At 40.0% G+C, this 16630-nt stretch overlaps 1 protein-coding gene across 1 annotated transcript in view; it reads right to left on the minus strand.

Annotated features, from left to right (window-relative positions):
- LOC126100990 (synaptotagmin-5-like) overlaps positions 1 to 16630 on the minus strand; it is a 313202-nt gene that overhangs the window by 55227 nt on the left and 241345 nt on the right. The window contains exons 3-4 of the mRNA XM_049911657.1: positions 14276 to 14467; positions 10285 to 10388 (exon numbers count right to left, since the gene is read on the minus strand). Coding sequence (XP_049767614.1) covers positions 10285 to 10388; positions 14276 to 14467 — 296 coding nt within the window. The remainder of the gene's footprint in view (positions 1 to 10284; positions 10389 to 14275; positions 14468 to 16630) is intronic.

A 16630-nucleotide genomic window follows, 5' to 3' on the forward strand; every position in this document is an offset into this window, starting at 1 on the left:
ATGTGTTTTTGTATTTCTACAGCTTTTCTGAACAAGCACATGTGATAGTGGTTCTCTACAGACAGAACTTCCATGTCAGTGAATTTTATTACGTGGTCGGTCTCATTCAGTGCGTGTTCTGCTACGGCCGATTTCTCCACCTGCCCCAACCTGCAATGTCGCTTATGCTCCTTGATCCTGGTGTTAATGGATCGTCCAGTCATTCCGACATAAACTTTTCTGCATGTGCATGGTATGCGGTATATTCCCGACATTGCAAGTGGGTCTCTTTTCTCCTTCGCCGATCTAAGACACTCTTTGATCTTCCTTGTCGGTTTGAAAATCGTCTTTACGCCTTGTTTGCGCAATATACGGCCAATTCTGTCTGTCACTCTGGGAATGTATGGCAGAAAGGCCGTACCCGACATTTCTTTTTCTCATGTCCTCTCTCGACTTTCTGTCATGTTGCCGACTCACACGGAACGATACCTGCACAAACTGTCAAACCACCAACCGAGCCAGAAAAGAGGCATGATTAGTACGCTCGTAATGAGAGCAAGATGAATATGTGAGCCGCAACACCTCAAACGAGAAATGCAACACCTGGAAACTGTCCTGAGGAGCAATGGGTACTCCACAAATTATATTAGAAGTGTAACTGAGCCAAACACTCGGCGAAGTAAGGAACCAGAAAAAGAAATGTCGGGTACGGCCTTTCTGCCATACATTCCCAGAGTGACGGACAGAATTGGCCGTATATTGCGCAAACAAGGCGTAAAGACGATTTTCAAACCGACAAGGAAGATCAAAGAGTGTCTTAGATCGGCGAAGGAGAAAAGAGACCCACTTGCAATGTCGGGAATATACCGCATACCATGCACATGCGGAAAAGTTTATGTCGGAATGACTGGACGATCCATTAACACCAGGATCAAGGAGCATAAGCGACATTGCAGGTTGGGGCAGGTGGAGAATTTGGTTGTAGCAGAACACGCACTGAATGAGACCGACCACGTAATAAAATTCGCCGACACGGAAGTTCTGACTGTAGAGAACCACTATCACACGCGCTTGTTCAGAGAAGCTGTAGAAATACAAAAACACGCGAACAGTTTGAACAAGAAAGAGAAAAGCCTTAAGGTAAACGGATCCTGGCTTCCCGTACTGCAGCGAATGACCGTCGCAGGTAGCAAGAGGAGAACCGCACCGGAAATGACCGCGGAGAAGCCCTCGGACGTTGGCGCGCCAGGTACATATAGTCTGCGCCCGCGAGCTCGGCTCCAGTTCACCACCGGCAATGGAGGGTGAAGCTTTGACAATGCCAGCCACTGGTGCTGGCGAAACGTCAGAAAAATCATTAGATGAACGTCGGCCGAAGAACCCGAGACAGAAACCAACAGGCAGTTTGTCAACAAGTGGCTACGAAAGCCTCAACAATTTTGTATTATGCCTCTACGGGGAGGAGATTTGCAGATTGTACCTATGCCTTGACCAACGACGGAAGAAGAAAGCGCGACTGATGTCCCCTCTCGCCTTTCTGTCACGTTGCCGAGATGAATGTGCTACACCGAAGTTCTTGAGATGTAAGCGCCTATTCACCACCGCCCAAGCACATCGTATCTACGACAGAATGGAACGAGCTTTTCTTCGTGAGCGAATACATACAACACGGAGAGAGTTGGCAAGAAGGGATCAGGAACTTCTGGACATTTTCTATCATCTAAGTAGCAGAATGCATCGAGACGACTGGGACAAGATCGACAGCATCACTCACAGGAGCATGCAGAACGAACTCGAGCGCTGCACCGAGCGACAGAAGAAAAAGTTTGAAAGATGCCGGAAGCAGACCGACAAGGTGACTCCCGACATGTCACACACAGTGGTCAACCTCACTGAACGACAATTGACAGAAGAGGAAGTGTTTGTTCTTCAAAAAGGAGGGAATTTCGCTATCATCCTGAGAACCAATGGAGGACATCATTGCCAACACCAAAGCAGCCATTCGTGCCCTTCCTTGTGAAAGGGCAGAGGAAATACGCACGGAAACAGCCAGGATACTGCGCCGAGCAAAACCACCAGCTTGCAACCTGAAGAAAGAAGAGATACAAGCCATTAAGAATCTCAATGCCGACAAGAGTATATTGGTACTGCCTGCCAATAAGGGGAATGCGACAGTCGTAATGAAGACCGAAGATTATGAACAAAAGATCCGAGACCTATTAGATCCGACGACGTACTGAAAACTAAGCGCAGATCCGACGCAACGTATCACACGGAATATGAATCGATTAATCAAGGCGTCTTCTCTGCTGGGGGACATACAGAGAAACCTGCGCAACACAGAAGCCCTACCACCTCGGCTGTAGGGATTGACCAAGATCCATAAGAACAACATTCCACTGAGACCGATCGTTAGCGCTCCTGGATCACCGACATATAAACTGGCAAAACACTTGGCCTCTCTGCTCCAGGCACACGTGGGGAAGACCGACACATACATTAAGGACTCAGGACATTTCATTGAGAAGCTGAAGAAACTGAAACTTGCACCAAACGACATCCTGGTCAGCTTTGATGTTGTTTCGTTATTTACGAAAGTGCCACTCAGCGACGCTCTGGAGCACATCGGTTCCATTTTCCCACTAGACATCAGAAAGCTCTTCCATGCATGTCTCACCACGAGCTATTTCACATGGAATGGCGATTTATACGAACAGCTGGAAGGCGTCGCCATGGGTAGTCCTCTCAGTCCAGTGGTGGCCAACTACTTCATGGAACTATTCGAAGCACAGGCACTGGACTCGGCGACTTGCAAACCTAAGATGTGGTACAGGTACGTCGATGATACTTTCGTGGTGTGGAGCCATGGTGAAGAACAGCTCGGTGACTTCCTAAGACACTTGAACAGCCTCCATGCCAACATAACATTTACCATGGAAGTAGAAAAGGACAAGAAACTGCCATTTCTAGATGTGCTGGTCACAAGGGACGGCGAAAACCTGGGACACAGCGTGTATCGAAAACCGACTCACACGGAACGATACCTGCACAAACTGTCAAACCACCACCCGAGCCAGAAAAGAGGCATGATTAGTACGCTAGTAACGAGAGCAAGACGAATATGTGAGCCGCAACACCTCAAACGAGTAATGCAACACCTGGAAACTGTCCTGAGGAGCAATGGGTACTCCACAAATTATATTAGAAGTGTAACTGAGCCAAACACTCGGCGAAGTAAGGAACCAGAAAAAGAAATGTCGGGTACGGCCTTTCTGCCATACATTCCCAGAGTGACGGACAGAATTGGCCGTATATTGCGCAAACAAGGCGTAAAGACGATTTTCAAACCGACAAGGAAGATCAAAGAGTGTCTTAGATCGGCGAAGGAGAAAAGAGACCCACTTGCAATGTCGGGAATATACCGCATACCATGCACATGCGGAAAAGTTTATGTCGGAATGACTGGACGATCCATTAACACCAGGATCAAGGAGCATAAGCGACATTGCAGGTTGGGGCAGGTGGAGAATTTGGTTGTAGCAGAACACGCACTGAATGAGACCGACCACGTAATAAAATTCGCCGACACGGAAGTTCTGGCTGTAGTGAATCACTATCACACGCGCTTGTTCAGAGAAGCTGTAGAAATACAAAAACACGTGAACAGTTTGAACAAGAAAGAGGAAAGTCTTAAGGTAAACGAATCCTGGCTTCCCGTACTGCAGCAAACGACCATCGCAGGTAGCAAGAGGAGAACCGCACCGGAAATGACCGCGGAGAGGCCCTCGGACGTTGGCGCGCCAGGTACATATAGTCTGCGCCCGCGAGCTCGGCTCCAGTTCACCACCGGTAATGGAGGGTGAAGCTTTGACAATGCCAGCACTTGTGCTGGCGAAACGTCAGAAAAATCATTAGATGAACGTCGGACGAAGAACCCGAGACAGAAGCCAACAGGCAATTTGTCATTAAAATAAGAGTTGGTTTATTTGCCACACAATACAAGAAATTCAAATCCACTGAGATAAGAAACTAAAGCTGCATGTGAAATTCCTTGGACAAGACTCGCTATCAATGTTGGGCATAAAAGTGCAACTCGATCTTGCTATCAACCATCAGACTCATTCCAAAATGTAGCTGTAAACAACAAAAAAATACTCAGTTCACCGGTACTAAGGTCCAACAATCACACTTTCATCACTTTAATCATCCAACAAATGATTGGAAAAATTAGGTTTGTAAGAACAGACAAACAATATTTAAGTTACAAAAACGGGCTGCATGAATCATAACTACAAGTAGCAATAGATCCCACTGCACGGAATTATCCAAATCTTTGGGTATATTGACTGTTCCATGTGAATACATTTTGCAGACAGTAATATACATAAAATATCACATTGACCAGTTTCCGATAAACAGTTCCATACATGCACATGAAACCAGACACAGACAACACTTACACCTCTACGGGAAAAACAAATCAAAAACTCATCAAAGTAGCATGTAAGTAAATGGAATTAAGCTGTACAACAATCTTCCAAAAGGGATCAAAGACATAAGCAAAATAGATAACTTCAGGAAATCACTAAAAAAATTTCTCTCTTGGAAAAGTGTTTTATACTGTCAAGGATTACATGGATGATGTAAATATATAGATACACTATATGTAAAAATTATCAACTGTGTTAGTAAGTGGTTTAACAGTGTAGGCCTACCTTTATGTTACAATATTCATGAATTCTGATTGTGATAATTATAAATTTGTGTACCTATTGTATATACTTATGTCAACAACATACATACAATCCTGATTGTCTATAGATGGATAAATAAATAAACGTGGTGGGTAAGACAAGACATCCTGTGAAATAATACTAAATGCACTCTGTAAACTTCCTAGAGCAGTGCATTCATGATAGAAATATTATTATTATTATTATTATTATTTATTTTATGGCCTTCATTGGACCACTGTAGTCAAAAATACAAAGTTCTAAACAAGTTGTTACAAGTGGATACAATTTGGTTCGACAATAACTTAATATATTTAGGTAATATAATTATTAGAGGCTATTCTTATATGAAAGGTGTTTTGCTCTTCTGTCTGCCCAATATTTCTTCATTCTTTCAGATATTTTCTTTCTTTCTTCATCTGAGACAACTCTTCCTGTACTCCTTTTATTGATTTTCATTTGTAGTCTGGTTTGCGGGTCTTGCAGTATTCTGGTTTTCTCTGTCTTGTTTTTTAGGTCATCTACTGTGATTTTAAGTTCTTTTATATCTTCCTTAATTTCTGTGATCCATTTAATGTCGCTCTTGCTATTCCACAATTTTTGTATTATTTTTTTACTAATTCTGTTTTCTGGAGTTCTCATCAGATGTCCAAAGAATGAGATGCGTTTCTTCCTGATTGTGCCCATGACTGGTTCTATTTTCTTATATACTGTTTCATTTGATGCTATTCTCCAATGTCCATTTCTTTTATACTGTTTATTTATACATGTCCTAATTATTCTTCTTTCTATTTTTAGTATTCTGTCAATTTCTGCTGTATTAGTTGTTTTGAAGACAGTTTCAGCTGCATACGTTATTTCTGGTTGTGTAACTGTTTTATAGTGTTTTAATTTTGCATCTATAGATAGGCTTTTTTGTTGTATGTAGTTTTGGTAATGTAATTTGCATAGTTCAGTTTTTTTATTCTATTTTGCCATGATGGCTTCTCATTTAGATTGTATGTTATTATTTCACCTAAATACTTAAATTTATCAACAATTTTGATTTCCTGTTCTCCTATTGTAATTTTGTTTGCAAGTGGTGGATCAGTTAGCATAATCTCCGTTTTTTCAAATGATATTCTAAGGCCTACTTTCTCTGCTATTTCTTGTAGTGATTTCACTTGTTGCCTGGCTTCTTGAACGGTGTTGGCTAGGAGAGCAAGATCATCAGCGAATCCCAAGCAGTTTAAGCTAATATCATCTTTTGCACTTCCAATTCTTATCCTCTTTGGATTGTCCTTGTACCATTCTCTCATTATGTATTCCAGTGCACAGTTGAAAAGTAATGGTGATAGGCAGTCACCTTGTATTAAGCCTGTTTTTATGAGGAATGGTTCCGAAATTTCTCCTCTAAACTTCACTTTTGATTTGGTGTTGGTTAGAGTGAGTTATATTATTTTAATTAGTTTTGGATGGAGTCCTAGATTTCTTAAAATTTTTAATACTGAAGGTCTGTGGAGACAGTCATATGCCTTCTTAAAATCTACAAATGTTATTGCCAGAGGTTTGTTCCGTTTCTTGTAGTATGCCATAATCAATTTTAAACTAATTATCTGCTCTGCACAGCTTCTCCATGGTCTTAAACCTCCCTGATATTTCCCTAACTCCTGTTCTAATTGCTCCTTGATTCTTTCATATAGGATCTTGGATAGAATTTTATATGTGCAATCTAGGAGAGAGATTCCTCTGTAGTTATCTGGGTTGCTCTTATCTCCCTTTTTGTGTAGTGGGTGGATGATAGCTGTGGTCCAATGTTCGGGAAATTGTTCTGTTACCCAAATTTTTGTTAGAGCCATGTGTAAGGAGGTCTTGACTGTGTCACTTGCATATTTCCACATTTCAACAAAAACCTGATCTTCTCCACATGCCTTATAATTTTTTTGTTCTTTAAGAATTTCTTCTACTTCTTGGAAAGTTGGAGGGTCTAGTTTGTTAGGTTTGGTTTTTATTGAGATATTTATGTTGATTTGTAAGGGTTCTTTGGGTTCCTCGCAATTCAGAAGTTTGTAAAATGCTTTTGCCATGATTTCTGCATTTTCCTTGTTACTGTGTGTCATTCTTCCATCTTCATCTTTCAGTATTACTGTAGGGGCCTCATATTGTTGTAGTTGTTTCCCAAAGATTTTGTAGTAGTTCCTGGAGCTGGTTTTATGATGCTTTTATACTGTCAAGGATTACTTGGATGATGTAAATATATAGATACACTATATGTAAAAATTATCAACTGTGTTAGTAAGTGGTTTAACAGTGTAGGCCTACCTTTATGTTACAATATTCATGAATTCTGATTGTGATAATTATAAATTTGTGTACCTATTGTATATACTTATGTCAACAACATACATACAATCCTGATTGTCTATAGATGGATAAATAAATAAACGTGGTGGGTAAGACAAGACATCCTGTGAAATAATACTAAATGCACTCTGTAAACTTCCTAGAGCAGTGCATTCATGATAGAAATATATTAATCCTAATGGCTACAAGAGGACCTGATATGTTTTGGATGTCCTCACTGAAATTGGGTTCAGTGAACATGAAGTAGGTTTAGCAACAATTATTACTAATGTACAAAGGGCTGCTAAAACAAGTAGGAAGATTTATGTTTTCAGTAAGCGAGATAAGACAAAGTCGTGTCATACGTCAAAGAGGAGCTCAAAACATTTATTCTGGGCAGGAGCATGGAGAACAACAATAGCACAAGTTTAAAGGAATAATTGACCATGCAATAAACAGATATGTACCTGGTAGATCACATCAAAATGAGAGGCATGGTAATCTGTCTTTGTAAAGAAACTTCTAAGGAAACAGACTACTGTGTAATAGATGTAAAACAAAGTATAAGGCTTTGGATAGAGAGATGCCGGATAAAATGTGTTTGACTGTCAAGAGAGCACTATGTGAAGCCTTCAATGACTGCTGTGGCAGAATGTTGTCGAAAGATCTCCTGCAAAACCCAAGAAATTCTGGTCATATGTAAAGGCTATCAGAGGCACCAATGTTACATGTTGGGACACTCATTAATGACTGAACTGAAAGGAAAACTGAAGCAAAAACAGAAATGTTAAATTCCATTTCCAAATGGTCCTTCACTCTGGAAGATACAGATATGTTGCTCTAATTAACTTCTTACACCACTGCAAAGATCAATGACATAGATGTTAGTGCGGGGGCACTGAGAAAAATTGAAACCACTAAAATGAAACCCTGTCAGATTCCATACAGAATTTAAGGCTAAGTTAGCTCAAAATTCAACCATAATATAACATACATCCCTTCAACAAAAACATGAACTCGGTGATTGGAAGAAAGCACACTGATGTCCATCCATTATAGAATCTTATAATGTACTCTGAGCTCAAATATGAGGATATATCTCAAACAGAATGACTCCATGTCAATCAGCTTAAATTCTGAAAACAGTGATACTGTAATGTGAAATGTAACTTGAGCTTTTCTCTGATGATATCTGGGAGTCAAATGATGAAGTCAGTCAGATGGATACAGTATTCTTGACTTCCGAAAAGCATTTGACTCAGAACTTTACCAATGTGTAGTAAGAAAACTGTGGTTATACGAGGAATGAACTAAATTTGTCTGGACCTCGCGGTCCAGTAGTTGGCATTATTCCTATAGATTGTGGGGTCCTGGGCTCGATTCCCAGCCGGGTTGGAGATTTTGTTTACCTGGGGATGGGGTGTGTGTGTGTTGTCCTCATCATTTCATGTTATCTTCCTCAACGCAGAAGTCAACAAAGTGCTGTCAAAAAAGCCTTGGTATTTGTGTGTGTGTGTATGTGTGTGTGTGTGTGTGAGAGAGAGAGAGAGAGAGAGAGAGAGAGAGAGAGAGAGAGAGGGGAAGGAAAGGAGGGAGGCAGGGTCTTGATTGAAGATTTCATGCTAGGGAATATGCAGCATGTCATCTTGGATGGAGAGTCATTGAAAGATGTGGAAGTAACTTTGGGTGTTCCTCAGAGAAGTGTTTTGGGACCCTTGTTGTTCATGTTCTGTACTGATGACCTGAAAGACAATATTAATAGTTACCTCAGACTTATTGCAGATAATGCAGTTATCTATAATGGAGTTTTGTCTGAAAACAGCTGCACAAATATTAAATCAGGTCTTGATATAAGTTCAGAATGCTGAAAATATCAGCACCTTGTTTTAAATGAACAGAAATGTAAAATTATGCAGTTCAAAAATTGAAAACTAAAGAAAAAGAAAAACATAGTATCCCCCTGGCTATAATATCAGTTGTTAACAGTTAGAATCAGTCAACTCATACAAGTACCTGGGAGTAACAATTTGTGGTGGTATGACATGGAATGATCACATATGTCAAAGATATACAACATAGGAGTCAAATTTCATTTCATTTACAAGAAACTGGGAATATGCAGTCTGCCTACAAAGCAGACAACATACAAATCATTGGTGTGTACTATATTAGAATACTGCTCAACTGTGTAGCATCCATACCAGATGGAATCAGCAAATTGTATTGAACTTATATGTAGGAGAATGGCACCAAAAGCCTGCTTATAAAGTTTCAAGAACCAATACGATGTGAAGAGGTTAGTAATACTCTTCAGCCACCTGTTGCAGGCATCATGAGGACAAGATAATGGTAATTTATAACAATAATGTTTGTTAGTTTCTTCTCAACAATATTAGAGAAGGAAAGTTGCTACTCACCATATAGCGGAGATGCTGAGTCGCAATAGGCACAACAAAAAGATTCACACAATTATAGCTTTGTCAACACTAGACACACACACACACACACACACACACACACACATACACACACACTTACCCAAATGCAACTTGCACACACATCTGCAGTCTCAGACAACTGAACTTATGTTTGCGTTTGTATGTGCGTGTGTGTGTGTGTGTGTGTGTGTGTGTGTGCATGTGCGTGTGTGAGCATGTGTGTGTGTGTGTGTGTGTGTGTGTGTGTGTGTGTGTGTGTGTGTGTGTCTAGTGTTGACAAAGGCCTTAGTGGTTGAAAGCTACAATTGTGTGAATCTTTTTGTTGTGCCTATTGTGACACAGCGTCTCCACTATATGGTGTGCAGCAACTTTCCTTCTCTAATATTGTTACATTCCATCCTAGATTTTCCATTGTTTGACTAGTTTCTTCTCATGTTGTCTGTGGGATTCATGGTATCAAATAAAAATTCTTCTCATTCCTCTGGGTTTTCTGGTTACAATATTTCACAGGTTAAGAAGTCATGTAAAAAGACATAATAAGAATTATGCAATAGCTTTCCACTTACAAAAGTCCTAGGTATGCTTATCAAACAGCTGAGCTGAGTCCATTTTGTTCTTATTGTGTGATTTTATGATGTTAGTTTTGGATCAAGTTGAATACCAAGAAATTTAGTGTGCTGTGTTGCCACTATCACACAGACATTTGCATAAAAGGTAAAAGGAATTAAATCTTTATGAAAATGCAAGAAGATATAAATTTCTAAACATTGATTTATTTGCATTACAGGTATGTTGACATACAGTGGACTCACCCTGAATGAAGAAGATCTCTCAGTGCCCTCAGACATAGAGCTATATGTTGAGTCACGATGCTGCATCCGACCCAACAGTGAAATATCACTAGATACAGCTGAAACTGACATAGAAAGAGCACAGAATTAGACTTCACATTAAAACGAAATTATTTCAAATTGCAACACCTAAAGTGGAATATTTAAGGACAGTAAATGTACTGAGTATGATGTTCCACCGTGCTTCATCTTTGCACAACTAAACGGTTTCTTGTATTATTCTAAAGTTCATAGCTGTACTATTCTGTACTGTATTGTACTGTATGTGCAGTACTTTTTCTAACAGTGCATGATGAGTTTTTTGTGTGTGATTTGTGTATTTAGGCACTACACTTGGCAAAAAATAAAACTGTTATCATGTGTGGGTGATAAAGGATATCTACTGACAATTTTGCATACTTTAGGTGTGATTCACGACTAACCAATAGATAAAACTTCATTGGTTAATGAACTGCAGGTTCTGTTTGTATATGATTGATATGAGTTTCTGTTTATTTGTCAGATAAAAAATGACAGTCCACTGACATAGTTGAAAGGAAATCAATAAATCTAGCTTTCAGATATATCAGTTCCTTCCTTTTTTGGTCATCAGTCTTCTGATTGGTTTGATGTAGCCTGCCATGAATTCCTCTCCTGTACTAACTTCGTCATCTCGGAGTAGCACTTCCAACCTACATCCTCAATTACTTGCTGGATGTATTCCAATCTCTGTCTTCCTCTACAGGTTTGCCCTCTACAGCTCCATCTAGTACCATTGAAGTCATTCCCTCCTGTCCCTTCTCTTTATCAGTATTTTCCACATATTCCTTTCCTCTCCAACTCTGAGCAGAAGCTCATCATTCCTTCCCTTATCAGGCCACCTTGTTTTCAACATTCGTCTGTAGCACCACATCTCAAAAGCTTCAATTCTCTTGTGTTCCGGTTTTCCCACAGTCCATGTTTCACTACCATACAATGCAGATGTACATTCTCAGAAATTTCTTCCACAAATTAAGGCCGATAATTGATATTAGTAGACTTCTCTTGGTCAGAATGCCCTTTTTGTCATTGCTAGTCTGCTTTTGATGTCGTCCTTGCTCCATCCACCTTGGTTATTTTACAGCCTAGGTAGCAGAATTCCTTAACTTCATCTACTTCGTGACCATCAATCCTGATGTTAAGTTTCTTGCCGTTCTCATTTCTACTACTTCTCATTACCTTTGTCTTCCTTAGATTTACTCTTACTCCATATTCTGTACTCATTAGACTGTTCATTCCGTTCAACAGATCATGTAATTCTTCTTCACTTTCATTCAGGATAGCAATGTCATCAGCAAATCATATTACTGATATCCCTTCACCTCGAATTTTAATTCCACTCATGAACCATTCTTTTATTTCCATAATTGCTTCCTCAATGTACAGATTGGACAGTAGAGGCAAAAGGCCCTTTTTAATATGAGCACTTCATTCTTGGTTGTCCACTCTTTATTATTCCCTCTTGGATGTTGTCTCTGACCCGCCTCTCCCTATAGCTTACCCCTACTTTTCTCAGAATTTCGAACATCTTGCACTATTTTACATTGTCGAACGCTTTTTCCAGATCAACAAATCCTATGAATGTGTCTTGATTTTTCTTTAGTCTTGCTTCCATTATTAACCGAAATGTCAGAATTGCCTCTCTCGTACTTTTACCTTTCCTAAAGCCAAACTGATGGTCATCTAGTGTATCCTCAATTTTCTTTTCCATTCATCTGTATTTTATTCTTGTAAGCAACTTGGATGCATGAGCTGTTAATCCGATTGTGTAGTAATTCTCACACTTGTTAGTTCTTGCCATCTTTGGAATTGTGTGGATGATGTTTTTTGGAACGTTAGATAGCATATTGCCAGACTCATACATTCTACACACCAACATGAATAGTTGTTTTGTTGCTACTTCCTCCAACGATTTTAGAAATTCTGATGGAATGTTATCTATCCCTTCGGCCTTATTTGATCATAAGTCCTCCAAAGCTCTTTTAAATTCTGATTCTAATAGTGAATTCCTTATTTCTTCTAAATTGATTCCTGTTTCTTCTTCTATCACATCAGACAAATCTTCCTTACTCAGAGATAAAAGAGGATCCAACTGGGGGAGATTAGGAGGGGCCTTCCACTCATACCTCAGTATGAGAGGGACCTAGCTGTTGTGAGAATGAGGGAAACAAGTCACCGGTCTTGCAACACTAAAAGCTGAAACATTTCTCTGCACACCTTGAGAATTCTTCATTGTCTTGGAATTATGTGGACACACAGCATGAGTGGCTCTAATGTGGCTGACTCAGTGATAAGTATTTACACTACACTTTTCATGTGAAGAGAATAAAATTTCAAATAAACATATTTTGTTTAAATTTTAATAAGAACTGATTAACTGAGTTTTCTCATACTCTCACAAGAAATAAATCTTTGTTATCTGGGCAGAGTAACTGAATGAAGATTTACTTTCTACACTGTTGAAAAAAAAATTAGAACACCTTGAAAGGTGATGTCGATTTTCATCTGATGGCAGAATATGCAACCTGTGGGATGGTATGTGTTCTGATAATGGTTTCAAAATCAGCTACTAGCAGACTTGCATATCAGAGCGTATCCACTGTCCACCTTTTAAAAGGGAATGACCATGGCCATTAGGATGAGTGTGGAGCACACTTGTAGAGCAAGTAAACAACATGCCATGGGGACATACTCATGCTTCCTACAGCCAACTTGGAAAGTCTGAGAGGAGACAAACTGTTACTCTTCAGTTGGTGGGATGGTCATTTCATAAAATTGCTACACTAGTTGGATGTGTCACATCAGTTGTGCAGTGATGCTGGCAATAGTGAATACATGAGCGTTTTACACTTGTAGACAAGATTCTTGATGTCCATGCAGCACAGACGCCCACCAAGAATGTCATATAGTAAGAGCACCAGTGGAAGATCGTACAACTTCCACAGCACTGATAAGAGTAAATGTGACCCCACAAGTGCCAACCTTAGTTGTTGGAAACTCATTACTAACTGTGGGACTACAGGCATGCACACTTCAAGCTCATCTTCCACTCATGCCACAGCACTGACGTGCACGGCTCGATTGGTGGTGTGAGAGGATCACCTGGAGGACGGAATAGTATGCCTTGATTTTCAGGGATGAAAGCAAATTTTACTTTTATGCAAGGTGGTGGTTGTTCACATGAACAGTGTAGATATGGCAAGCACTGTCTCTAACAGTTCATATCAGGCCTCATGGTCTGGGGTGTAATTAGCTACAATTTTCATTTACATTCAGTGTTTGTGGAGAGAACACTTACAAGTGCTCGATACATGCAGAATGTTGTTCGACCAGTTCTTCTGCCTTTCTTGCAGCAGGAAGGTGAATTGCTGTTCTAACAGGATGATACCTATCCACACACTGCCCTTGCTACTCAATGTGCTCACAAGATGTGCAGCAGCTTCCCTGGTCACCACAGTCTCTGAACTTGTCTCCAAACTACAAACATGTATGGGACATGTCAGGACGACAAGTGACTCATGCAACTCATCAACCCACAACTCTTGCAGAGCTATGTAAACATATCAAGAAAGTGTAGAATAATGTATTCCAAGACAGTAATTGTCACCTTTGTGACTGACTGCATGCCAGATTCAGTGCCTGCATTTGCCTATGGAGGCTACACTGCATACTAATATGGGTGTTTCAGAATGGTTCCACACCTGATACCACTTGAGCTACTGATCTGTAAATGTAATCATTCCATATATGTAAATGGATCACTTCTATAATAAATTTTGAATTAATTTTAATTCTCTCAATTGGTATTCTAATTTTTTTTCTGGCCATGTATTACATTTGTTACTTACTGTTATGCCAAGTTAAAAGCATCAGTAATACACAACCAATTTCATGTTAATTTTCTCTTATGAAAGCGCTCTTGTGTAGAACTTACCATCAGCACGGCCAGTATCTTTTGAGGTGCGTACTATATGTGGCAATGAAGATACAGAGTCAGATGTATCAGACCCTGGAGCATCATTTAAATCATTGTCGATGATTTTGGCAGCAGTGAGCTTGACACTCCCTGGGATGGGGAGGTCACAGCTCTGCAGCAGCCTCTGCCTGCGCCTCTCTCGGCTCTCCTCTGCAAACACATTGTCAGCACTAACCATAAGAATGAATATATTAGGACACAAATTGCATTTTACTGTGCACATATGAATGAGACACAGGTGGCGAAGAGACAAAATGTCATTATTGCTAATAGACACATGTAAAGTTCTTGCATAATCCTTGCTTTTGGAACAAATAGGTAAGTGCTTGTCATCTTGGGGTCTGAGTGACCAGGTTCCTTTTTAACCTCCACTGTCCTATCACTGAGGAAGGAACTATTAGTTCCACAGGCTAAGACTGTGTAGCTCTTTTTATGTATGTTTATCTGCAGTTTTGTATCCTAAATGTAGTAGACTTGAGAGAATTTTTCTTTTGATACATGCAAAATTATCTGTAGTTTTAGTCTGTTACTTAATTCTCCCACTAAATTTTTCCAAATTAATTACATAGAATTCCAAAACTCATTTCATTATGCTCTCTGTAAAAGTACAGAAATCCGCAGTTAATGTTATATGGCTGCATTTGGTTTGCTGGGATTCAATGTTTTGTATTACAGCAGTTTTCAGATAACAAAATAAATGGCAAATATTAAAAAGGAATAAGAGGGGTACTCTCGTTAATTAATATTTTACTGCTGATTATTTACTGATTCTGTGTATTTCTGCATCTGTAATACCCTTCCTGAGAACTAATTGAGGCAGCAAGCAGAGTGGATGAAGGCATATTTTGCTATGATGATGTCACAGAAAAATTCCTTTTAAGCAGACACATCAGTTGCATTATTGGTATGAATATTCTGTTGTTTAGTGCTGTGTTGTATTGAAGTGTCAATCAGATTTCATGGATCACCCAGATATATTGGGTCATGTTCTGTCAACTTTACAACTCAGATTAATATGTACATAGAGCTGTTAATAAATGCTTATTGATTTACAGCATGTGCATAATTAACCATAGAGATAAAAAGATTGCAAGGTGTTTAAGAGAGCACTGTTATGTCTAACTACAGACATAACCTGAGCTGCTCTGTATTTTGTTCTTATAAATTTCCTTATGAGCTCATTATCAAATGAATTAATAATCTGTTATGCAAAAGGTCATGATTTCTTTAGGCTGTTGAAGTGTTTAAGCTACAAATTTCATCATGTACTCAATTCCCTAAGAGTACTTCAACTCATACAATGCATTTAGGCCTATTCAGGAGAGGAACCAGTCACATCATTAAGAACAGCTACATTTAGGCAGGGAGACAATATTTTAACCCTTTCTGATCCACTATTGGCCTACGTCCTACTTTACAATTTTCCGCTATGGCTCTGATCCAAGACGATGTCCGACATGTAGTAAACATTATGATGACAGCTCAAAACTCTAAACTAAACTAAACTCTGTCCAAATGGGACTTGGAATGCCCAACAGTACCGACTGGCCACACATGTCATCCTCAGCCCACAGGCATCACTGGATGCGGATAAGGAGGGGCATGTGGTCAGCACACTGCTCTCCTGGCTGTATGTCAGTTTACAAGACCGGGGCCACTACTTCTCAGTCAAGCAGTGCCTCAGTTTGCTTCACAAGGGCAGAGTGCACCCTGGTTGCCAACAACACTCAGCAGACCAAATGGTCACCCATCCAAGTGCTAGCCCAGCCTGACAGCACTTAACCTCGGTGATCTGGCGGGAACTGGTGTCACCATTGTGTCAAGGCCGTTGGTGACAGCTCAAAATCACAATAAAAACCATAACTCACAGACAGTCATGCTCCTGCTCTGGCAATGTGAAAAGTTCAACTGCCTTTGTAACATCACTTGATACAGTTTCTCTTTGACCAGCCTCCACTTTATTGCATATTTCCCCATATACTGTGAGTGATTTTTCTCCTGTTAACCGAAAAGTAACCTGTGCAAGTTCAACCATGCTTTCCCACTCACTTAAGTGCTCTCACATCAGCTTAACATCTTCCATGCGAAAATAGTACAAAGCCTGCCACTATACTGGCCAGCACGAAAGCAGAGTCCTCAAGGTCACGGCCACTGCCTGACGGCAGCGGGGCTGCGGGCTGTGATTTACCCGCCTCGCGGCTTTGTTGCCACGTAGGTACTGTTAGTGGTGTGTTAGGTCAGAGCAGCTGAAAGCTCAGTGTTACCGTGCTATATTGAGAGTTCACATCTGATCTTAGTATCTTACTGTCTTTA

Source organism: Schistocerca cancellata, chromosome 9, assembly GCF_023864275.1.
Source record: "Schistocerca cancellata isolate TAMUIC-IGC-003103 chromosome 9, iqSchCanc2.1, whole genome shotgun sequence".
NCBI classification, from domain to species: Eukaryota; Metazoa; Arthropoda; class Insecta; order Orthoptera; family Acrididae; genus Schistocerca; species Schistocerca cancellata.